A 25,942-nucleotide genomic window follows, 5' to 3' on the forward strand; every position below is an offset into this window, starting at 1 on the left:
ACGCGTCCACATAGACTTTAGACTCTATAATAGTTTTTGATCATCTTGTTGAATTTTGTTGTTGATCTTGTATTTTGTGACTATATTTGAACTCTGTCTTAGTTTTTATTCAGATTTGACTTATTCTGTGTCTAACAGTCATGTGTGAGTGAATGTGTATGTACAGTTGTGTTGATTTTGTTGTTTTGTTTTTTCTATGTTTATTTTAATTTATGTAGCGTCCTGTGTGCCCTTCTGTATCTGGAGTGTGAGTGCGTGTGTATATGTGTGAGTACGTGAGCGTCAGTGTGTGTGTGTGTGTAGTACCTGTATCTCCCCACACAGGGAGGTACTCGTCCTGTTGGATGTCCAGCATGATCTCTAGTCCGTTCCCAGTGCCTCCCTTCATGGTGGTGCGCAGAGAGCGGCCCTCCTCCGCCGCGTTAAACATGTAACACTTCCCATATCTGGTGAACACCTGACAAACACAAGAGACACAAAGAGTTTGGTTATAAAAAGGTGATCAATAGGCAGCACATTTAAAGGACTCAAAATGCAATGCACTGGATTTACAGCGCGCTAAAATATGTATGCCTCACTGTTTGGAAGACATAATAAACCCTTATGAAAATCAGCACTGTATAACATAGTCCAGTATCACCTTATATGTGGATAGTCCTGACCAAGCTAAAAGCAGGACTGGCAAAATGGAGCGACTGTGAACATGCTGCTGTTTTACTGTAATTGAGGTTAGAGCACCTTCCCTGCTGCTGTTTGTTTAAATGAGCAGTTTCATTTTGTTTACGATCACAGGAGGTCATGAAGTTGTTTTAAGCTATAGTCCAACATATAAAAACTGCAACAAGCTGTGTCTGATATAGAGTTATTATAGCTACGACTAAGTTTACTTTACATGAACACCAACATCTGACATGAGTATAAGGCATTAGAAAGAGAAATACTTTATTGCTGTAATCTCCAAACAATCAAATATCGCACTAAAGCCAGTTGTTTCTACTGGTTTATTAGCAACTGTGTTTTTATAAACTCTGAGCTCATATTTAAAGGTGCAATGTGTAACTTTTCCGAAGAGAGCCTAGAACCTGTTTGTTTCCAGGAAGATGTTAATGCTTTGGTTTAAATTGTCCACAGTATGGCATTAAAATAATCTGTCTTCCAGTTATTCAACTACAGGCGTTATTTATTGCTCAAAAATATCTTAAAATACATGAATTCTTACTGAGAGTGGGGTCGTCTCTCCACAAATCTAACCTGTAATTTGACGCAGTGCACCTTTAACATGAAGTAAACCAAAATTTATAAGTAAAAAGTAAAATAAACTGATGCACACGAGATGTCTTTTGTCCGTGTTTGTTTCCTATAAATATATACAATTTTGACACAAATTCAGTTCTCAAATTGGAGAATCACACCCTTTAATTCACTCAGATCCATTTTCTCACAATGACTTTTAAAGGACAAAATGTTCTCTTGCTGCAGGTGCCATAATGAAGATATACACTGTATTATTTAACCATGTTCAAATGAAATGTCTTATCTTTTGGTGATGAAAATAATAATTTACTATACAGCATGAATGATGGAACACAAAGAACAGTGATTTCACCCATGCGTTCCATTGTTCCAGGCATAAAGACTGACACCATTACAGCTCATCTAATGTTTCTTCTTTTGTGAGGGAATTCAGGCTGCACTTACTGCATTTAGACTGAGGATTGAGCCAAAAGAGTGAGTTTTTAAGACGTAAATATCACTGATTCACTCCTCTGGATTCAGGACAATGCTTAAACCAGGGGACAGGGGTCAGTGTAGAGCGAGGGTTATACATAAATATACTTCACTAGCTCGGACCACGCCACAACAAATACGAATACGAGAGAGCTGACACGGCGGTGATGTCGGGATGGCTGTATAAATCGGGCTTCTGGGTAACTGAAGGTGTGGTTGAGATAAGATGTGGTTGGGCGGAGAGGAGGTTGAGTCATTGTCCAGCTCCTGAATCTCAGTTAATCATATCAACTCTGTATCTTTAAAAGGAGTTGAGTTCTTTTTTATAGTCTAATTTCATATGTATGTCTCACTTTGAAAATATAGTGCAAGTGAACCCAAATATCATCCAGCTGCGGACACAAATGGGCGTTCTCGTGCTATGGGTGTTCCTGTGTGGGTGGGGCTCCGTTTCGCTGAGCTTTCGATAGATAGTCAAGTTTTCTCAAAACTAACATCTAGTCATAGAGAAAACGTTAGCATTCTAAGCCAAATGCATAACATGTGTCCAGTTACGTCTTAATCAGCTCTGCTTGTGTACAAGTCTCTCCATGGCCGAGCACTGAAGTCCATCTGTGACATGTTAGTGTCATATGAACCATCTCGCACTCTGAGGAGCTCAGGGACCGGCCTCCTGCAGGTGCCCAGAGTCAGGACTAAACACGCGGAGTCAGCGTTTCAGGTTCACGCAGCTAAAACCTGGAACAGTCTTCCTGAAAATGTGAGAAAGGCCTCTTCTTTGACGCTGTTTAAATCCAGGCTCAAGATGGTTCCGTTTCACTGTGCATATGACTGAAAGGTTTTCATTCCACACTTTTCTCTCTAATTTATGTAATTAATGTGTCTTTCTCTTTTTTAATTTAAATCTTGAATTTTATGATGATTATTTATGTTTTGATTTGTTTCTATTGTGATTTTAATGTAGGCCTATTTGTTATTCTGTAAATCATTTTGAATTACTTTGTGTACTAAACTTGCCTCGCCTTAATCAACTTCACTTATGTTTAGGACCTAGCACAGGCAGACCTCAACTAGCACCGAACTCACTTGGTAAAGTAAACATCCTTACTGTCGAGCGGCTATCGAAGGTTCAGCCTAATACATTTTAATATAATCTAGAGCAGAGGTGGGCAAACTTTTTGGCTCGCGGGCCACATAGGGTCCTGAAATTTGACTGAAGGGCCAGACAGAAGACAGGACATGATGCGTTAAAAACTCAGTTTCATTATGTTCATACTTTTGTAGGACCTAGGACACACACTATACACTGTAACTTTGTTACATATGACTCCAAACATGAAAGTGAATAGACCTGTTCCACTACACACTGTAGGTGACTAAGTATTGTAAGGTCACCATTCTCAACTCCAACTGAACAGCTCTAGAAACAGCTCACACCATTCAACTCTGCATATACACACCCACAAGTGCAGTGAAACCAGACTCTATGACATTCTATACATTAAGTATCACAACATAGAGTCTATGAATTTCCATGCTTAATTTTTACCAACCTAAAATGGCAGCAGTGCAGCCTTATATCTTGAACACCACTACTTCAGTCATGGTCCGAATAACTCCTGTAAGAACACTTTCCCATAAAGCATTGGGGCCAACATAATACGCCGCACCTCAATGTATATATAGTGCGCCATCTACTGGGAAATGCCGGAAATGCAGGAAAAATAAAACATCAACAAGGTTTATTATTGTAATTTATTCCAGTTCGGCGGGCCGGATTGAAAGGTTTAAAGGGCCACATACGGCCCCTGGGCCGTAGTTTGCCCACCCCTGGTCTAGAGACAGAAAGAGGAGGGGAAAGAGAGAAAGGAATAGAGAGTGCGGGGGCAAGGAGCGATATGGCTATAACACTTTACATAGACTGTATGTATTTAGGCTACCACGTACCATCATTTCAGGGAGGCTCCACGGTGTTGGCTATTTATTTCAACAAAATTAATTGAGAAGTGTTCTTATGTTGTCTGTATCACTGATATAATTGCTGTTTTGTCTTAATTGTATCTGAATTGTATCCAAATCCGACACTGACATTAGCAACATGCATTCTGTAGTAGCTAATCTCATGTTATCTTGTATATCAACAGCTAGCCAGAAGAAAGCTACGTGTTAAACTGTTTAGCACCAAAACAAAGCATCACATCCACCCGTGTTCTATGGCTGCTTTTTCTAGCAAACATGATTACCTCCAACTTAACAATGTATTGTAGTAATACTTGTTACATCATAAAATAATGGACAAAAACTTTGCTGCAAACTATAGTCTGTAACTACAAACAGTATAACACGTAGCTTTCTTCTGGCTAGCTGTTAATATATGAGATAACATGAGATTTGATACTTCCGAATGCGTGAAGCTAATGTTAGTATTGGATTCTGATACAATTGAGACGAAACTGCAGCTATATCAGTGACACAGCCAACTTAAGAACATTTCTCAATTAATGTTTTCGAAATAAATAGCCAACTTACTGACATCATGGTCTTTCATCGAAGACAAAGCTACACAACACTGACAGTCAAAGCTGCTCCACTGACATACGAAAAATTGGCAAATGACGTTACACCCAGTATCCCTTGTAAAACGCCGCTACTAGGAATGCCCAATGGGTGTTCTTGTATCATGCCCAGACCTCAGCTGGAACCTTCTCAATGAACCGAATAAACAGCAAACATGAGTATTAAGGCCATTTTTTTCAAACTGTGGGTGAGATTTTTATTCATTTTGTGCTACTACTCTTCTCTCCAATTTATGTCTCTCTTTTTTTATTTTAATCTTCATGATTATTTATGTTTTGATTTGTTTTTATTATGATTTTAATGTATTTCTTATTCTGTAAAGCACTTTGAATTACTTTGTGTACGAATTGTGCTATACAAATAAACTTGCCTTGCCTTGCCTTGCCTACTATTACTGGCCCCGCCACTTCCACGGGTCCATGACAGAAAAGGTTGGGGACTGTTGGTGTAGAAGGTTGGAGCCTGGAGGTCAGGCCGTGAAGACAAGGGGTAAAGCAACATGGCATGATTGGCATTCTATACAGATACTATTTTCAATATCCAAAGGAACAACACAGTAGGCCACCAAAACGAAGCATCACCTCCAGGCCAAGTAAGAATCAGGTTTGTGGAGGTGCAAGCCTGTTAACAGTAAGGAAACATTTTTCTACATTAGGTATATATTTCCAAACTAGACTAGGCAAGTGCTTTTCCCTCATCCAAACCACAGACTGCATATATAAATGGACACAGCGTTTTCATGGGGGCACTTCTGGCTCCATTGACTCTGTTTCCAATTGACTTTACATTGGAAAATTGTCACCCCCTCTCTCTCTGTAACTGCTGCAGTGAGCCTCGTCATTTTGGTTTTAAAATGGCCATGGCTCTACATGATGCTGATGTGTTTATTTTGCTGTTTTTTACATAAATAAATTCCTGTTTCCTAATATGAACCTGGTTTCAAATTCACTCCTATTACTGCTAGCCTCATGAGCTTCATTTGACTGGAGATGGACGCTATGTCATCTTAGTCCACCTTAGTCCACAGTGTATGATCCAAACACACTCTCATTACAAGTTATCAGAAGTGAAGTGCAGTTAGGAGTCCAAAGAAACAGCAGTGTGCGCTAGAGGGAGTAGGGATCGAACCAACAAACTTTGGATCCAATGAGCTACTGTAACAGAAGAACAAACTTGTTTTCTATTGGACAGAATGGACAGGCAGATTAACCAATCAAAGAAAAACCTGACCCCCAACTCACCAAAACAAACATGGTGGCTTACATGTATTTTCATTTACTTGTATGTAAGCAGGACCAGTATAGCTCAGCAAAGTAAAAGTAAAATAGTACTGTGTTTAAATATAAATTTTAGGTATCTCTACTTTACTTTTACTTTTTACTTTTATTTCACTAGATCTGACAGCACGTATCTCTACTTTACTTTTACTTTTTACTTTTACTTCACTGTATCTGACAGCAGGTATCTGTACTTTCTACATCACTACATGTTTTAACTGGACTGAATTTTAATTTTTTTTTTATAGATTACTGTTTGAAACCTGCTGAAAAATATGGGGGGTTATTTTTATTACATTCATAGTTTGAGGGAACAAAAATATACAAATAAGAACAGTCAAATTCAGCGTAAAATACTTGTACTTTCTACTCTTTCAGTATATTTTGAACTGATGCTCTACTGCTTTTTTCATGTGATTCTTTTACTTGGGTATTTTGCTCCAGTATCTGTACTTTTACTGAAGTAACAGAATTGAGTACTTGTTCCACCACTGCATGGAGGGAGAAGTTCTCAAGATGGTTTTGGATTATGTGGAAATGTCAGATTTGAATGGCAAACTGTACTGTAATCCCTCATCTCTGGCAGCTCCGTCCTATAATACTAACAGCTGGCGTGTGCGGTGTGCATGTATGTGTGAGGATAACGGGGCTAAACAGGTAAATGAGAGAGTGGGGGGTCCCTGCTCATGAATAGAAATCGTCTGAACATTGGAGTTCAGCAGAAGCTCGGGTGAAGGTTTAATGAAGAGGAGGGATCAACGCTCCCGAGACAGTCATCATCTATGTATGTGTGAGCTATATATGTGTGTATACATGTGTTTGTGTAATCTATATGTACACAGACTGAAACACACACACACACAGACACACACACTAGAGTTATTGGACATATGGTGCTGTTCACATGCACATGTTCACATGATCTGTTTTGTGTAGGAAAATATACTTCCAGGTGGATACAAAATCACGCAGTATGGTTTTGTCCAGTAAATAAATATATGCAGTAGATAAATATATGTCCATGGGATGAGCTAAAGTTAACGCAAACAAATAACGTCATTCTCTGATCTGTTATAATATTGTTTCCTGTTCTGTTTCAGTCAATCTTTAACACATATTCTGCATTTTTAGGCTGAATTCTTCTCCTTAAGAAGTGCTCCACTGTGTTTTTAAACTTCATACACCTTCACTTAGAACAGTTTAGATCATTTCAGCCCTGGAATTGCCATTCCCGACAGGACTAAAGGTAAAATGTAGCTGTTAAAACTACCGCTACATGACATCACAAGGTGGAACAAAACATTTTGATCATTGGGGATTCAGACAGACTAATAAACCAGGATTAGTTAAACATGTGTGAGTGAAACAAAGCATGTTGTTTATCACATGGCTTAAAATGCACAAGAATGGATGCACCGATACCACTACAAGTACGAGTATAATCATTATAGTCATAATCATACACTGAGTGTGTTTACATGTACATCAGTATCTTGGTTATTTGCCATATCCCAGTTTTGGCAGTATTCGGGATACTGCATATACATGTGTGCTGAGAAACCGGGATACTCATATCCCTGTATACATGATCAAATGTAGTATCATGATTTCTTGACATAATCTTACAAATGTGCAAGCTCAAAAATGATATATTTAATAAATCGGCGAGTCAGTTCTGTGCATATATCACGTTGGAGATGGTTCATGTTAAACTTTTCAGAGATCATAAGTGTGCAGTTCGTACGTGTGCAGTGTAGCTCTTTATTTCACTCATGTACAGTCGCTTTATTTATCCCATTTTCTCATAAACAGGATACTGGCTTATTCGAGATACTGAAACCAGGATACGGTGTAATGTGTCGTATAATAATGATATTGGTGCGTATTATCGATAAATGTGTAATGAATATGAGTACGAGTATATTAAGGAAGTATAAGATCAATACCCAATACCAATATCGGTGCAAGAATCAATTTTGTGTAATACAGGATCTTTAACTTATCATTTGTGGCATTGGAACAGGGAGCATTGCATCATCTTTCTCTCCACCTGTTAAAAAAAGGCACTAAAAATCATGTTGTAAATTGCAGCAAGTTACTCTGTCTCCTGAAAAGTTTTAAGATGGATTCCCCATTTTCCCTCCCTCCTCCTCTTTTCAGACACTGACCTCTGATGGTTGGTTAGCCGTGAGCTAGATTGTCATCTTAATGCGCTGCTGTCATTGAGCCGGTCCAGACAAAATAATATGGAGTGTCACTTACAGCTTTATTCTGTGAGCCAAGGCGCGCTGCTGTTTACACTATGGAGCAGAGCGCTGGGGCACACATATTTACAGCCCCATTATTCATGTTTACATTGTGTCGCTGGGTTAAGGCAAAGGTTATTTTAGCATTTTACACTTGTATAACTTTCCATTTGCTCCCTGTTGTGAAGCCACAGAGTAACTTCACAAAGTATTTTTTGTAAGTATTGTCTTAAAAGGACCCACATCACACTGTTTTCTGATCTGTTGTAATGCTGTTTTCTCATCTAAAACATACCGGGAGTTGAGTTTTGTTTCATTCACACACAAACATGCACATTTATCTGTCCCACCTTATGATGTCATGATTTAATACAGGAAGTGCGCCATTGTGTTTTTTAAACTTTATACACCTTCACTAGAGCAATTTTGATCATTTCTACTGTGCATTGGCAATTTCTACTGAACTAAAGGTAAAAAATAACTTGAAAACTACCACTTCACATCACAAGGTGGAAAAGAGCTTTTTGAGCAGACACACTAATAATAAAGTGTTACTCAAACATGTAAATGGAACCTGACACAACTCCAGATACATTTTTGAGGAGGTAACAACATTACAATATGGCTTAAATTGCACAAGAATCCATTTTGTGTAACATAGGACTTTTTTTAAAGGTGCACTGTGTAACTTTTCTGGTGCAGTTACAGCTTTGCCTGAAATGTTCCACAGTATAGCAAAAAAAAAAAAAAAAAAAAAAAACCTCATCTATCTCCATTTCAGACAACTGACATCACAAAACCAAGTTACATGTCAGATGTGTGGAGAGGCGAGCCCACTCACCGTAGTGACCGTAACATTCCAGGCAAAGCACTAATATCTCCATGGAGACAAGGTGCAGGCCGAAGAAAAGTTCCAAAGGTGCACTATGTAATTTTTCTGATGGAGGGTTCGCCATACCTACTTTTCTCAATGTTATAAGAATGCATGTCTTTCAAAGTATTTTTAGCTCTATAAACGTCTTTAATTGAATAAACACAAGATAGAAGAGTGTAAGCAGACAAAGCAGCAATATATTCAGCCAATACATGCAGTTTCTGTCTCTCTTGCAGAGTTGAGCCAAAGGGAAAATGGGATACATTTTGAATAGAACATTTTATGAATTTGGAATTACTCAGAATGAGTACGGATAGCTCTGACAGACTAAAATGTCCATTATCTTTCCCTGCAGTAACCTTGCCTGTATTTAAACTGCAATCTGGTTATACTGGACATAGTCTTTGTATCCATTTCACAGACACACACCAAACACTCTCCATTAATGCTGTGCTATGTAACTTTTCTGGTGGAGTCTGCCCTGGCTTCACAGATTATTATATTATCTTTTTTTTTTTAAATACAGTTACAGGTGTTTTTATTGCTAAGAAAAACCTTGACAAATATTAGTTCAGACTGTGACGCATCTCCACCTGGTAACATCACTTGCTTGTCTCCATGAAGACAGATAATGCCATATTGTGGAACATTTCAGACAAAGTGCACGTGGTGACAACATCGTTGGGACCCTCCACTAAAGAAGTTATTGTTCTTCAAAAGCATTTCATTATTTAACAGAAAATTAATCTGGCCATTTGGGAACAGCATGAGTGAAACATCCTAAATGAGCCACATTAACCGTGAGGAGCAGTGTCCATGATTTACTCCACACTTTGTTTTGGCTCTGGGGAGAGAGTGGTGCACCCAAACTCTCAGCACAGTCTCGTGATGCACACGCTGTATGTAAAACAGTGATGAAAACTGAAAGAGTAATTAGTTGCCTTCAACACAAATGCCTTCTCCTGTTACAGAGTACAGCTTGGCCAAGTATTTCTGGCTAACACTGTTCACAGCTCATTAACACGAGAACGGCACAAAGACATAATAGTCAAACCTCTTAAGACAGAGAATTACCCACAAACACTACTACTACTACACTATGTACTACTTATTGGTTGGGTATTTTTAGGTTTGAGGATATTGCAAATCTTGCAAAGTTTTGCATATTAGACTAAAAAAAGCATATTCTTAAAGGTCTGATCTTCCACAAAATTGACCTCATTAAAAACATCCCTGGAAATAACTCGTGTCTCATCCACCAAATTTCTGGGCGTCACTGGACAGAGCATGCTGACTGGCTGACCAGAAAAATGAATACATCTCATGGTATTATAAGAAAACTTAGTAAATTTCTGGACTCAAAATCTATACTTTTTAAAATGTATCCCTATCTGTCATATTGTAATATAGTCTAGGCAAATAACTTTCTCAACTACTCTGAACAAAATATTATTGGTGCTAAAACGTTTTGTTCGAATTGCAACTAACATTGTCTGCTAATTTAATAATCAAACTAAACATTCATTCATATTTATCAAATCTGTATTTTTATGTATAAAATTCTTTATAATTCAGCTATGACCTCCAAGCATTTCACATTTTACTTTAAAACCAATGCAGAGATTCATAGATACAGTACTCATCAAAATCGTAATTTTCATGTTCCAACATGTGTCACATCTAGAGCTCAGTTTTGCTACGATACAGAGGCAGGAAATTGTGGAGTTTTCACATCTGGTTAGTGACGGCATCAGAAACATTGTTTAAAAAGAGTTTGAGGAAATGTTGTTTCATTGTAATGTTTGATAATCAGTCAATTGTGGATGTTTCACTGTATTTTAATCCATGTTTGAATCAAATGAATTTAATCCAAGATGTGTGTGTGTGTTTTTTATTTATACATTTTTTTTATGCACAGTGATAATGTTCCATTTTTAATACATTCATAAGGTGGAGGCCTTAATAAAATAGCCTTAAGCACCATTAGGATTTGTTCGCTCGACGTTAGGCGGGTACTTTTTTTATTCAACATCGCTGCTATTTGTCGTCGTAATGTATGTAATGCGCCGCTAACGGGGCTAAGTGGTATATTAAGATTTTCCCAAATCCCGTAGGAAGAAGGGCAATAACATCTTTCCAGTTCGCGATCTACAACTTCCGGGTTTTTTGCAAACTGTTTAGTGTATTCCCAGTTCATGTTATTTACATGCAAAATGAATGAATAAATAAATATATATATATTTTTTTTAAAGTTGTGTTTTGTTTCACTCACAAAATGTTTGAGTAACCCTGGATAATTAGTCTGTCTACATCTCCAAAGCTCCAAATGCTCTGCTCCATCTTGTCATCAAAGTAGTAGTGAAGATGTACAGACTTTAAAAACACAGTGGAGCACCATGACATCACATAGTGGACCAGACTGTTCTGTTGGAGAGAAAAACTCAACCTAAGCATGCAGCATTTGTGAGTTAAACATGTGAATGAAACAAAACACAACTCCAGGTATTTTTGTGATGAGGAAACAACATGAAAACATAGATCAGACAATAATGTAATATAAGCCCTTTAAGGTGTTTTGTGCAATAAAAACACTTGTACTTGAAGGCATGCAAGAAGAATACAGAAGTTTAATCTCATAGTTTGGAAAATTTCAGGCAAAGTAACATTTCCACAGAGACAAGTTACATAGTGCCCCTTTAACTATATATACCGAGGTTAACTGTAAAAATAGAACACCAGGAAGCTATTTTGTCTTATAAAGTCAGTGTTCTGGGCGTCAAACATCACTCTGTCTCTACTTCCTCCATCTTGTGTTATAGCCTGACTTTCAGAGGGACACTGGCAGGTCCTCCGTCTTCCCAGTGTCAGAGCTGATCTGCTGTGACAGACAGGAGCGAGCCCGGGTCAAACTCCCATTAGGTTTGAGAGAGACAGGAAGTCATCTCTTTATCCAAGCGTCAGACTGGAGTTAAAGCTGTGGTAAAGGTTAAGGTTTTCTTCTGTTTTACAAGATTTTTTATGAGGCTAATTATGTGGAATTAAGTTAGATCAAATTAAAGCTTATGATGAGCTGTATTCACTGCTAAAATGTAATTTAAGGTGCAGCAACTTTTCTTGTCTGCTTGTCTTTGCCTAGGGATGGTACTTAACATATTTATGCTGTTTATTCAATTGCACCTTGTTTTTAATTGCCTTAAAGATCCCATAATACATTATTTTCTGATGTTTGTTATTTTGTGTATTATGTTTTTTTTTTTATTAGGCAACAACATTCTAACATGACTAAAAGCAGACAAGAGTCAATTTAGCATAATATAGGACCTCTAAATGATCATTATTACTGCCAAATTTAGCATTATTAACTGAGAGAATCCTTGCTAGAAAAATTATATATATTTTTTTTAAGGATTTACATATCTGAGTAATTATTTTTGCATGTTTAAAAATGCATCTCTGGTCTTGTCTAACAAAAGGATGGTCAAAGTGTTACCTAAGCGTCACTTCAGATCCTGAGCCCTGATTACACCTCTGGTCTGGAGCTGTCACAGGAAGCATGTAATGACTTCTCAAACCGGGAAAATAGAGTTATTCTGGACAAAGACCCATCAATTCTCATTTAACATGTCCAGAGCCTGTGGAGAGGTGATGGAGATTATCGACTTGGACCCACTGAAGATGAGGCTGTTACTGTCACATGTCAATGCAGGGGACAAGTGTGAACTGAGAAGGCAAAGGGGAGATTTAAGCAGGTAATGGACTACAGGGTAATAGAAAGTCATTGTCATAGATTCATGTCACTATGAAGAATGTTCCAAAGTATGGCATTCAACTTAAAGGTCATATATTACACAAAATGGACTCTTTAGAGCTTTAAGCCATGTTAGAATGTGGTTACCTCATCAAAAACATACTTGGAGTTGTGTTTTGTTTCATTCACGCATGTTTGAATAATCCTTTATTATTAACCTGTCTACATCTCCAAAGCTCTAAATGCTCTGTTCCACCTTGTGATGTAAATTAAGTGGTAGATTTCAAGTTAAAGTTACCTTTTAGCTTTTGCTCAGTAGAAATCGGCAATTCCAGCCTGAAATTATCCAAATGATTCTAGTCAAGTTATATGGAGTTTAAAACACAGTGTAGCACTTCCTGCATTACCACATGACATCACAAAGTAGAACTTAGGCCCCATCCACACTCGTATGTATTTGAGTCATTTTCGTTGCGGATGCAGTGTTTGTTCACACTAATCCAATAGAAAACCTTCCAGAGAAGGAACGATCTGGTGCCACCAGCTTTCATGAATTAATCTGAGTACGGGATCTGATCCAGCACTGTGTGGACACCTGAAAACGCTGATCTGACACAGAACACAGAAACGGCGTGTCTGGATGCAAATAGTTCCCGATACGGTGATATAGTGATTCATTTCAGTGTAAACGTAACAAGAGTGTTTTCAGTTTCAGAGAAGAATGAAGTCTAAATGTGCACTTGTTCACATTTGAGTGAATGAAAGTGCAAATGAAACAACAAGACACAACTCCAGGTATCTTCTTGATGAGGAAAACATAGATCAGAACATTGCGTAATATGGGCCATTAATCTTTATCGCATGTATTCAATTGATAATCTAAAATATATACCTTGAAAAACCTGCTGGTGGCATCACCTGCTTGTCTCCATGGCAATAGTACAACAACATATATCCATGTAGACAAGCAGGTGCCTTCCCCACCATCACGAGAGTTACACAATGTAACTTTAAACCTCACCAAAGACTTAACAGGCACATTTTAGCACATGTCTCATGAGATAAAAAAAAGAAAATAGAGCCATTTATTTTTCCAAATCTCCCCTATGAGACCACTGGTAATGTTAGGAACTGATCAAACTGGATACATTTTAGTACTACGTAAAATGCTTGTGCTCCTAATTACTTCAAACCCTGGACACTAGGATAATGTGTTAGATGATAACATGGTAGATTTGGTTCTGGGGAAAAAAAGTTGCCAAAATGAAGCATCAAATTACTGTAATCAAACTACATGCACTCAAGCATGTAACTCCAAAACAGGAAAAACAGGAAAAATCATCTCAAACTTTTGAAGAGATTTTTCCAGGTAGGAGTCCAGTGAATATGAGGCCATTTCCATGGTTTCTACAACTCAAGGTCCAAGTGGAGCAGCTCATTCTCTAAATTTTGCTTCCAATGTCACAGAGTGGCTTCACAAACAGGGGCTATTGTCATCTGTGGAGGACACTTTCTGTGCCAGTGCCGTCATGTGACGTTCTTTCAACCTTTCAATAGCCTCCATGTTCACAAGCTCTTTTCCTCAGTCTTCATGATATCGGAAGTGCTCCACTCTGTTTTTAACTCCATACACCTTCTCTAGAATCATCTGGATAATTTCAGCCCTGGCTTAAATCTGAGTCAGAGTCAGTTTTGCATAATATAATAAAAATTTATTCCAGATGTTCAGGGACAGAGTTACATTTACTTATTTACTTATTTTTTTGTAATTTCCAACCTTCCAATTCTACTTACTTTATGAGTAGAAGTAGTCTTTTTTGAGTAAAACATTTGGTTAGTGTGAGTAAGTGCCTGGAATGTTTCCCCATATAACATAAAACTAATATATATTTCCATTGAGAAAAGACCAGATCTGTGGAATGGCAACCTCGGCCTAGTATTTTAGCAAAACAAAACACCTGTAATTGTCAAATGGATATGTTCAACGTATGGAACAAGGCATTAGATTCACCATAGAGACAAGAAAATTACAGACCACGCACCATAAAAGTCATATAGGGCACCTTTAAGGAAAAAAATAACCGAAATTTGACAAAAAATAGTGTAAAACTCAGTCGATGGAGAATTTTGACTTTCTACTTTTTAGTCAACCACTCATCTAAAGCAGACCATTTGAAACCATGAAGTAAACATTTTAAATATAGCCTCCCTGACTTCTAATTTGTTTCCCAACTGAAAATGTGTTTACATGTCAAACTGTCATGGTCCTAACATGTCAGATTTACTTCTCCCCAATATCCATGTCTTATCTCCTCACACCAATTCTGTTTTGCTGCCAATTAAACTGCCTTTTGACCATCGCATACATCTTATTAGCACTCCGGCCAGCCAAGGTCCGTGTGTGTAAATCAGGAGCTGTAATACGATGCACAATTTGGTCCCCACAAAGAAGCGGGCACTGTGGTCATTATTGCAGACTGTCATAGAGAAAGGTCACTCCACTCACTTATCTCACACTCATAAAAAAGCTTCATCTTAATAAGTGGCATTCAAGTGCATTTAGCATAAAGGGCCTATATTACACAAACTCACAACCATTCTTTTAAGCATTATCCCACGCTATATAGTGATTTCTTTTCCTTTCCTGGTTGCTAGAGTTCGTGTGTTTGGACCTATATCTCAAAATGGTAAATCATAAATATGTCTTTCAATGGAATATTCAGCCGAGGTAGAATCTTTGGCCCCATCTTGAATGTTCCAGGATCCATCAAAAAACTAATCAGGTTTTTTTTCAGGCCAGTTCCTGAACTACAAAAACAGCTCATCAAATTCAGCCATCTGGTTTGGAGTTATAACTCGTAACGTGATTACAAACATGCTACCAAACAGGATAGCAAGCAGAAAAATGGATAGATGAAAATAATCTACTCTAAAACTCCCACCTTGAGACCAAATAAGTAGATCAGGACTAAAACAGGATTACCAGAGAATTACAGAAGTATGAGTTTGGCGTAGACCTCATTTCTAATCTAAATGTCAACTATGCTCCACACTGCTGATTTTACACAGTTGTTTTGACCATACTTTATATAGGCCGAGTGTTGTAGTCAAAACCCCACTAATCAAGACCAAGATCAGTCCGAGACCACAGGATCCCGGGACCAGGACAAGACCAAGACCTCTGAGAGTTGAGAACAAGACAAGACTAAGATTTTTAAAGTTCTACACCGAGACAAGACCAAGACCACGGCTCATCGAGACTAAATTGAGTTCATCTTTGTCATGTCTTACATTTATTTGTATTTTACAGTTATTTTGGCACATATATACCTCAATGTTTTTATAAATCTATCTCCATTTTATCTGGTTAATGTTCATTTAGGCCTAAAGTAAGTCAAGCAAACTGTACTACTCACCCACAGTTTGAGAACCCCACATTAACTCCCACTTTACAGAAAACAACTTCAAAGTTCATCAGGTGTGTTTTTTTTTTCAAGTTCATAACATTTAGTTACATTATCTTACTGGTTTTGCAGTGATATTTAGCAGCCTGTGCATGTTTACCAGCCGTAATGACATATATTCGCAATCGTCAAGTGTCAAACCTCGAGTCCAAGACAAAACCGAGACCAAGCAACTTCAAGACCGAGACAAGGCCAAGTCCAAATGTGCTTGAGACCAAGATGAGACCCAGACCGTAAAAAAAGCAGTCTTGAGGCTGGTCTTAAGACTAAGACCGGTCTTGAGTACTATGACACTATATAGGCCTTTATATTTTGTTAAGTATTATTCGAGGACAATCGTTCCCAAATTCTACCCTTCATTCACCCAATGCTTGTACAGCACCTCCCAATAATAATGCAAACTATTTTGTCCTCACTGTTGAAGCGGACACAGCTACGGAGATAGATAAACTCCACTTTAATGACATTGCCTTCAATTATCGACAGAGTGAAACTACAACAACAACAAAAAAAACTGTATTTAGACTGTGTAGTAATGCAATTTCACACAAGTAGTAGCTTGAATCTAGTTAACATTGGTCAAAACTAAATCTAACAAAGGTATTCTTTTTAAGTACACATATGCACAAATAATTAAAAATATGGTCTAAGACTCTCATTTAACATAAAATACTTACAAGCAATACCTTCTGTAAAACAACAAAAAAGGATGAACATAGATTACATCAGGCAACTTTCTGTGTCAGCCATTTTACAAAGTGTGCTGCATTTCTAACTTTACAGCAATTAACAGTGAACATTTGCATTAAGAAAACACAGTGCCTCCTGCTGGTGGAGGGGGAACTACGCCGGAACACATACTCATTTCAAAACAACATGTAATGTTCTCTCAAATGTACATGTTAACAGTATGTCATCTTGTATATGGGCTTGATACTCTTAAAAGTTACATAAAGAAGTAAATAAATTATGTAAAGTTAATTTCAAACTAAATTTTCTTTTATAATTGGGAACCCCATTTTGGAAATCACTTTATTTTCATTTTATTTTTTGGAGCCGATACCAATATTCAACATTTGCCCTGCTGAATAAGCAATACATGCTCCTCTGTTTCCATTTTTACTTATTAGTCTGTTTAAAAAAGATGCTGACAAAATACATCGATATTGGCCAATACCGATACCGGAACCATTATATTGTCCATCCCTAACTGTTCACTGCTTGCACCATTTCGCCCAAGTTCCTGCATTGTAATTTTAGTTCACTGACAACGGCCATAAAACTTCATACGACAATTTGATAACCACAAGGCTAGACAATAGTAAGCCACATACAGTGGAAAGAGGCACTGAGCTGCTAGCTGTGCACTTTTCTGGTTGACTTGTTGGTGGCAGCGGTTATAAACTACAGTAGTTGAATAATGCACAAGTTTACTGCTTTAGCGACAGGTATGGTAGTGAATAACATACATACACAAACATACACACACATACGTACACAAATACACATGCACATAACTAAACCATACCATTACCCATTCATTCGTACATGCTACGTGAGCCCCTGTCCCTGCGCTTACCTCCCCCGAGCGCGGCGTATTTCATGTCATATTAAACAAACGCCCTCATTCATTTGACAAGTTCGGAGTTTTATAGCAGAGATTTATCATTGCACCCTAATGTAATTTTACCGCACCTGCCAATAATGTTTTATTTTACAAGCAATGCATGCTGGGAGCCCGGGCCGTCCACACAAACATGCATCGTACAGCCTATACGAAGAGGGTGTTCTTGCCAGCTTGGATGTTTATGCTCTAACAGAGGAGAAGGAGGGCAAAAGTGAGGAGAAACTACAAAGAAATAAAATGAGAAAGTGGATGGAGAAGAAAGCTGGAAGAATTCAAAGTCAAAGTATAGTGTTTATGGTGAAAAATGTACAGAATACTGGTTTCACAGAAGGAGGGAAAGGTTGGTGCCAAGGTTATCATATTTAAAGCAGACCTATAATGAAACATTGGCTTTTCAGAGCTGTTATACTTGTTTCCCCTTCTCATTTACCCCCTAGAAGTTGTATTTGCATTTTCACCACCACGGTAAGCACACTGTTCTGTAGTGATTACCGCATTTTTCAGACTTTTTTTCATGGTTTGGCCTGCGACTTATGTATGAAAATGTTCACACTGACAGCAGTGAGAGGGCGCTCTAGACTTGTGTGTCAGTATCTGCTACTCCTATTAGTTCTGTACAACTGTCACTTCGCTCTACTGCGCATGTCTCCTGCAGAAAGAGCCGCTGTCCTGTCTGGGATCATGTCAGTCGATCGCACCATTACTTCTGTACCACTGAAAATTTTAAATTTAAACAAACTTATAAAGACAATTGAGAAGAACAACAATGCCCCCAAACAGAAAATTAAATATTGCAGATTACAAGCTGTAATCAAGCAACAGAAAGAAAGTTGTTCTGTTCTGTTTTTTATACGATATTTATCTGAATAACTTAATATGTTAGGTTAACAGCCTGTTGTTCTCTGTTCTTTTGTTATTACTATAACTTAACTTTCAAGATGAAATGTCGGTTCATGGTCTCTGATTTTATAAATTACATTTCCCCCCAAAAGTGCAACTTCTGTATGTTTCTTCTTATCTTCATTACATGTTTTCTGGCTGGTGTGACTTATAGTCCGAAAAATACGGTATTTATGTTCTTCAATTTTATTTTCTTAATCAATGATACACATAGGATTTGCCAGCACTGATTTGGCAGCAGTCAAAAAAATAAAAATAAAAATCTGCTACTTGTTAATGTGATCTGCAGCTATCCACATGAGGAGTCAACAGGTGCACGTCTCTTTGTTGTGATGTTGTTTATGGCCATGTCAGCTCCCATTGTGCACAGCAATTCTCTAACACAAGTCAGCACTTGTTCCTTTTATTAAGTTATTTTGGATGAATATTGAGATTTAAAATGTGCAAATTAAAACACAGTCATTCACTGATGTCAGAGATTATAACTATATAGCAGACACAAGCACAATAGGTCTTTACAGCCTGCAAGAAAAGCATTTGCCAGATTAGAAAGATCTATTCTTCAGGCCTTCATCTCCAACACAATATGACAGAGTGCTGCATATACTGTATTAGTTCTGCAGTTGCCTGAAAGAGCACTATATATCTTTTCTAGCCAGTTTGTTTCCATGGAGATGTTACTGCTTTGCCTGAAATGTTCCACATTAGATTACACTAGAGATGAAGAACAGATAGTGTTGTAGTCAAGACTGCACTAATCAAGACCAAGGGTCCCGAGACTGAGACAAGACCAAGACTTTTGAAGGTCGAGACCGAGACAAGACTAAGACCATGGCCCATCCAGAGACCATCTTTGTCATTTTCTACATTTATTTGCATTTTACAGTAATTTTGGCGCATATATATCAATGTTTGTACAAATCTATCCCCATTTGATCTTATAAATGTCATTTAGGCATAAAATAAGCCAAGCAAACTGTGCTACACTTAAACACTCTGCGCTTTTTTGAATCCTCGCCCGCAGTTTGAGAACTCCTTCCTTAAGGTAACTTCCACTGACCCTTTACAGAAAACTGTGAAGCAAATGTGTAGGATTTTTAAAACTGTTTTTCAAGTTTCTAACTGGAGTCACATTCTCTTACTGGTTTTGCAGTGGTATTTACCAGCTTCTGCACATTTACCAAACGCACATTATGACAAATACAGATGCATTTGTACACTTTTATTAGGCAAACTTTAACCAGATAACGCGGTAAGAAGTTAATTGCCGACAGCAGCGGTCATAATGAAATATGATCGCACTCCAAATGTGGTTGAGTCCGAGAAGAGATCAAGACCATAGATAAAAGTCTCGATGCCAATCTCAAGACCAAGACCAGTCTCTAGTACTACGACACTATGAGCAGGTGACACCAGATTACATGTCAGATCTATGGAGAGGCAACTCTGCTCACAGTAAGAATACGCTTTAAAGTTTTTTAGCTACAAAAACACCTGTAATTGAATAAATGCAAGATAGGTAAGTTTAATGCCCTACTATGCAACAGCAGGTAGTGAAGCTCTTACTAGAAAATGTACATAGTGCATCATACGTAAAAATGTGGGGCAGACTTCCCGTTTGGCATTCTCTTGCTGTCACTCAATTTTTTTACCAGCTGCTTAGTGGTTCAAACTATACACAGAGGAGCTAACGACTCTGCCACAGTGCAACTCCATGTATAAAAGTGAAAACTGAAAGTAAAATACATTTTCTATAGTGTGATATATTGCTATGTCGAAATAAATCATTATAAATAAGCAGGCTGCACATTTTATGAAAGTGCAGTTGTTGCCAGTTTGCTTTGTCGTGTGTTTTATACTTAAACCGATGATGCGCAGCAAAAGCCAGGCTAATATCTGACTGGGACATTGCAGGATAATTCATCATTATAAACAGGCTACCCGCCAAAAACTGAAAATACCACACTGTGAATTTCAATGGACCCAAAGCAGCATTTTCGACATCCCCTTTTTGAGTTTAAATTTAGAATCAAATCCTCTGAAACAATGTTAACTTGACTTTTCTGGTTTTGCGGGTCCTTTTAGCTTGAGTGCGTATGAATCATAATAGAGGCAAGCTGAAAGAACAAGCCCGGAAAGCGCTAGCCAAGCATTGTGAAAGTGCTGAGTTCAATTTCAGAACTTTTAGCAAGATTGCACTGAATACAAAAAACTCAAAAGGGAAGCCGGGAGTGTGAGCGTGTGTTTTCATTTTTGGACACAGTACAAGCATGAATAAAACAAGACTGCGTCCAGCCTGTAGTTGAGTACATTAGGAGTTTGACAGGAGATAGTAGCAGATGTATGAGACTACAGCAGGCTGGGGTTTTTGCTCAGCTCAGCCAACTTCTTATCAAAACTGTCACCTCCACACGATGCTGCCATCTCCGGGGGACTGGGACTGCACCGGGCTAATGGAGATTACAAGGCTTCCGGTGAATAATGGCGCGTGTCTGCTGTGTCATGTGAGGTGACGGAAGGGGGGGCATATCTGAGGACAAAATGGACACTGCTGATTATGTACTATGATTAAAAGATATACACTTCTGTCCGACAATGATAATTATTGTTCAATATCCATTCATCATACTGACATGTCAAAGCCTGACCTCGTCAGATCTCAGAAGCTAAGCAGGACTGGCCGATGGGAATACAAGGTGACACAGTGGCAAAAACTGCTGTTGTGTTCTTAGGCAAGACACTATGACATGACATAGTATGAAAGTGGAGTGTGAGTGCGTGTTGCGGTCGTCAGAAGGGGCCGAAGGCGTCAGCTCTGTCTACAAAAGAAAAGCAGCTTACCACCTCCACTGAGTGTGGAGTGAATGAATGATGCTCTGTAAAGCACACTGAGTGTCTTGAAAGGCACTCTATAAACCCAATGATTAATGAATTATTTAATCCTACACTTTCCCAGGGTGGTGTCACACGGGTAGCAGCCTGAGTAAGAACTCCTAAACTTCCCTCTCCCCAGACCCTTCCTCCAGCCCGTGCGAATGAGCCAAAGGTGTTCCCAGACTAGCCGAGATCCATTTCTCTATAGCGTGACCTCGATACTCCCCGGGGTTTCCTGCTGTCAGACTTGCCTGGAGCATCTCTCCAGGGACAGAAACATGGTCAAATTGAAAAACTGAAGGAGCCACAACTTGAGGATTCTATGTAACTGTGGGGCAGCAATGGGGCTAGTGGTAACTGTCATTGTGTTCTTTGGCAAGACACTTCACCCACATTTCCTACAATGGATGCGATGTGATGATGTGTGTGTGTGTGTGTGTGTGTGTGTGTGAGAGTTAGGGCTGTTCATCTACCCCAGTGAAGTGAATGAATAATGTAATGTAAAGTGTTTTTGAATGTCCAAAAGGTGCGATAGAATTAAATCCATAATTAGACATCCACATGTCTCATAACAAACACAATAATTTAATTTTTTTAACCCCTTACTTTGGGCCTATTATTCCTAAAATGCATTTTTTTCTAGGATGACTCTCAGTTCAAACAGAATCTCTTTCTTAACTGAATTCTTGTGTTGTTTTTTTTATTTCTGTGGTTGGAGCACAAACTGGCCCAGATTCTTTCGAGAAAGGCTGATTTGACTGAAAATAAGTGGGTCACAGATTTTCATTAATGTTTTACAAGTCCATGAGACTGACAGTTCCCTTTAATCAGAAGCTGGACAAACAGAATAAGGATTACTCAAATATGTGAATGAAACAAAACACAACTCCAGGCATGTTCTTGAGGACGTAGCAACATGGCTAAAAGTTCACAAGAGTCCAGTTTTCATAATGTAGGACCTTTAGGACGACTGTCATTCAACAGTGGAATTTCACTTGAGAAGCAAAGGGCCCTTCACCGTGTCAAAGGCCCCTTGAACACATTCTTATTACAAACTAGCTTTAAATTACTACTTTATTTGCGTCCCTCTCGATTCGCCGATCACAGAACTATTACGAGAGCCTTGCTGACATCTCCTCTTTTGCAGGTGCAGATACAGTAGGACAGAAATGAGTCATTGGTCCTGTCTCTTTGTCAGTTATGAGTGCGAAGAGAAGAGGAAGAGGAGGGGGGAGCCCAGATATACGTAGCTATGGATGAAGCGCTGTCATGCCTTACTCATCAATCACTGGGAACACGCAGTCATTATTTTTAATACCTCTGCCAGGGGCCTCCGGTTCACTCTTACCTGTCACATCTCGCCTGTCGGTGTCTGAGATGATGTAAGGCTGAGTAATGGGCTGCAGGGGGAGAGGGGCGTCTGTGAGGAGGGGGGAGTCTCTGGGGTGGAGGGTATACCTGGGGCCCTTGCTAATCACGGACAATGGAGCTGAGTGGCTGACATGCTCTACGCCGGACCGAGCTAAGATTAGCCAAATGTACTGCACACATTACCATCAGTGTCAAGGCGAGTCTCATGTAATAACTTTCCTCTGGGCTTTTACAGTGCAGTGGACTTTACTTCGAGTTGCAGATATTCAGATTATTTAAAAAGTAGAGATGGTTGAGAATGTTTTTTGCTTGTTTTTTTTTTTTCTGCAAATACCAAATTCTACTACATGTGGGGTCTACATGTATGTGTATGGCAGAGTGCTCATCAGTTACCACGGTGACACAATGCCCACTTTAGCAAACACAGCCAAAAAAGTTTTCAGGCCCCGTTTACACATACATGGTTTTTTTTTTTTTTAAACTGAGACATTTCTCTTTGTTTGTACCAATCTACAAGCAAATGGTGAATTCACCTCTGAAAACAAATCTTTCTAAAAACTCTGGCTAGAGTGGAGACTCTGGAAAACTACGGTTTGGCGTTTGCGTGTACATATAAAGTGAGATAAATGGAGTTTTAGACAGCTGATGTGCCAAAAGTTTACCTTTTGCTCTGATGATGATCACGGAAGTATTCAGAGCAGCAGTTGCACTTCTTCTGGTGCAAACACTTTTCATATGTTTGCATTTGCACAAACAGCTGATGGATCATGTCCATGACCAGAGTCTTATGAGGGCTCAGAGGTCAGTGATTTTACCACTTCTAGCAACCCTGCTCAGTAATGCACATTTTTCAAGGTATTTTTGAGTAATTCTTACAACTGTCATGAAATAAATGCTACAGGTTTGAATCTAGGTGCCGTCCAAAGGCTTGGCGTAGTTATAATGCGCTCGATGATGTATTTATGTAGGTTGATGTAAATGAAAACTTTTTTGAAAACAATGCTGTGTGCACGATGTTATTTTGGAAAACGGAGGGAGGAAAATATTTGTTTCTCAACATACCCGGCTATGTGTAAATGTAACCTAAGATTGTCTGAAAATTGAAAAATACAAAATGGATTTAAACAACATATTTTCAAGAGCCTGTGATCATTATGAGCATTCATGGTCCTGGTTTAGGAGTTTGATTTGCAACAAAATGGTGACACTGTTGTAGTTCCAACTAAGTCAGGTCTTTCTGTGCAGATTGCATGAAACAAAGTTCACGTTAAAGTCTAACAAAGCCTCAGACAGACCATGCCTATAGTTGGCATTACATAGCACCCACTGAATTTACTTTTTTACTTTTTAGAAACATTCCTGCTGTTGTATTTTGCATCATCAGAGCTTATTTCACAAATCCATTAATTGAAAGTAGTCTCCTCTGGCCACTCAAAAAAGCTCTGTTGGCGAATGAAACAAAACACAACTCCAGGTATGTTTTTGAAGAGGAAACAACTTTATAACATGGATCAGAAAATAGCATAATATGGGCCCTTTAAGGTACACTACTGTCCCTGTAGAGACATTTGACCCACCCTTGAAGCAGCACCAAACTTAGTTCTTGTTGGACCCATCTCCGTGATCTTGATCAGGACTACTTTAGCTGAAGGATTTGACCTATTGTGCCAGTTTTTTTTTTTTTTAACTGACCGTAATGCCGTTATTAGCACGATCCCTATAGAAAGCACAAATTGATTTTTAAAGATTGGCCACTCACCTTATTGTCTGACATAATGGTACTTCTGATATCACAGTGAATGAAGAGCCTAATGTACTACTTAAATTATACACACTCTCATCTAATGTTTCCTAATGATCTTGTGGCTATTTCAGGTTTAATTCAGTGCCATTACGCCATTATGAAACAGCACAGATTTCAAATAAGCACATCTAGCCCATGTCGAAGCACCTTCACCCACAGCCATAATTTCTATCAACATTACAGCTAATTACAATTAATCATACGATGTGAAAAAGTCTATAATATAAATAATTAAACTAGTAATGACCTAGGTTAATTGGCGCATCCAGAGGTCACGTTGAGCCGGTTTCTAGAGGGCACCTGACTTATGTCCTGTTTGACTGGTTTTTAGCAGTGAGCACTTTTCACATTAGCGAGTCAAGCCCTGATGCATCCTGGGTAATGAAATGATGGTTTGACCTGGTCCTGTGAAAAATGTATTGGTTAAACAAGTCGATTTTTGGAGATTTGTTGATAAGATAAGATTTGTTGATAAGAGCTGAATCATAATTAGAAGGTGGAATAAAAAAATATAATAGAAGATCAAATTACATTCATTGCACGTTTACAATTTATAATAATTAGACCTTAATTGGCCCCATTTAAGCAGGACGATCTGTGGAGAGGTAACCCAGTTCACAGTAAGAATGCATGATGTTTTCTCAGCAAAAACATGCCTGGAGTTGTGTTTTGCTTCATTCACATTCATTTAACACTCACACTCACACTGAAAACAATCTGTTCCACCTTGCGATGTCATGTAGTAATACAGGAAATGCTCCACTGTGTTACTAATAATTGTATCCCTGGAAATGCCAATCTCTACTAAGCAAAACATAAAAGGTGAACTTGAAAACTACAGCTTCATGACATCACAAGGTGGAATAGAGTATTTTGAGCTTTGAAGATATAAAATAATAAATAATGAATAATAAAGCATTACTCAAACGCGTGAACAATGTTTTTGATGAAATAACAACATTCTAATGTGTCCAATAAGGTTAATTTGGTCTTCTGATAATTTATGTTATCAGGTTCTTTTTTCAGACCTGACAATTTTGACTGCTCACTAGTGGTCTTCCTCAGAGTGGTCACGTGGCAGGATGACACCGACATCTGCATCTGCTGTAAACCAATTCTGTCCTGAGGAAGACAGACTGCAGATGGCGCTGTCATCCTGCGTCCACCAGCAGGAAGACAGCGCCAGACCTGTATAAATCAGCTGATCAGACACGTCACCGCATCATCACCTGACCACTCTAGTTCCTTATTTTAATAGATCCATGTTCCTAACCAGCAGCAAGGAGCTATCTCACAATCCACTGCGCAGATCAAACCAAACATTTCCAATGACTATTGTACAAGTTCTACACTACAGCAGCTTATTCATTAAAATCTTCTGCATAAATAAACTTTGCATTACTACAACATATAAACCACAACAACTATAGAACCACATCAGCCTGAGATTAT

General features: G+C 38.5%; 1 protein-coding gene across 1 annotated transcript in view; it reads right to left on the minus strand.

Annotated features, from left to right (window-relative positions):
- The window catches only part of asic2 (acid-sensing (proton-gated) ion channel 2), a 673,491-nt gene that overhangs the window by 86,313 nt on the left and 561,236 nt on the right, over positions 1–25,942 (minus strand). The window contains exon 3 of the mRNA XM_055152913.1: positions 307–457. Coding sequence (XP_055008888.1) covers positions 307–457 — 151 coding nt within the window. The remainder of the gene's footprint in view (positions 1–306; positions 458–25,942) is intronic.

This window comes from Boleophthalmus pectinirostris, unplaced genomic scaffold (assembly GCF_026225935.1).
Source record: "Boleophthalmus pectinirostris isolate CB_2022bp ecotype Guang Dong unplaced genomic scaffold, ASM2622593v1 HiC_scaffold_17, whole genome shotgun sequence".
NCBI lineage: Eukaryota > Metazoa > Chordata > Actinopteri > Gobiiformes > Gobiidae > Boleophthalmus > Boleophthalmus pectinirostris.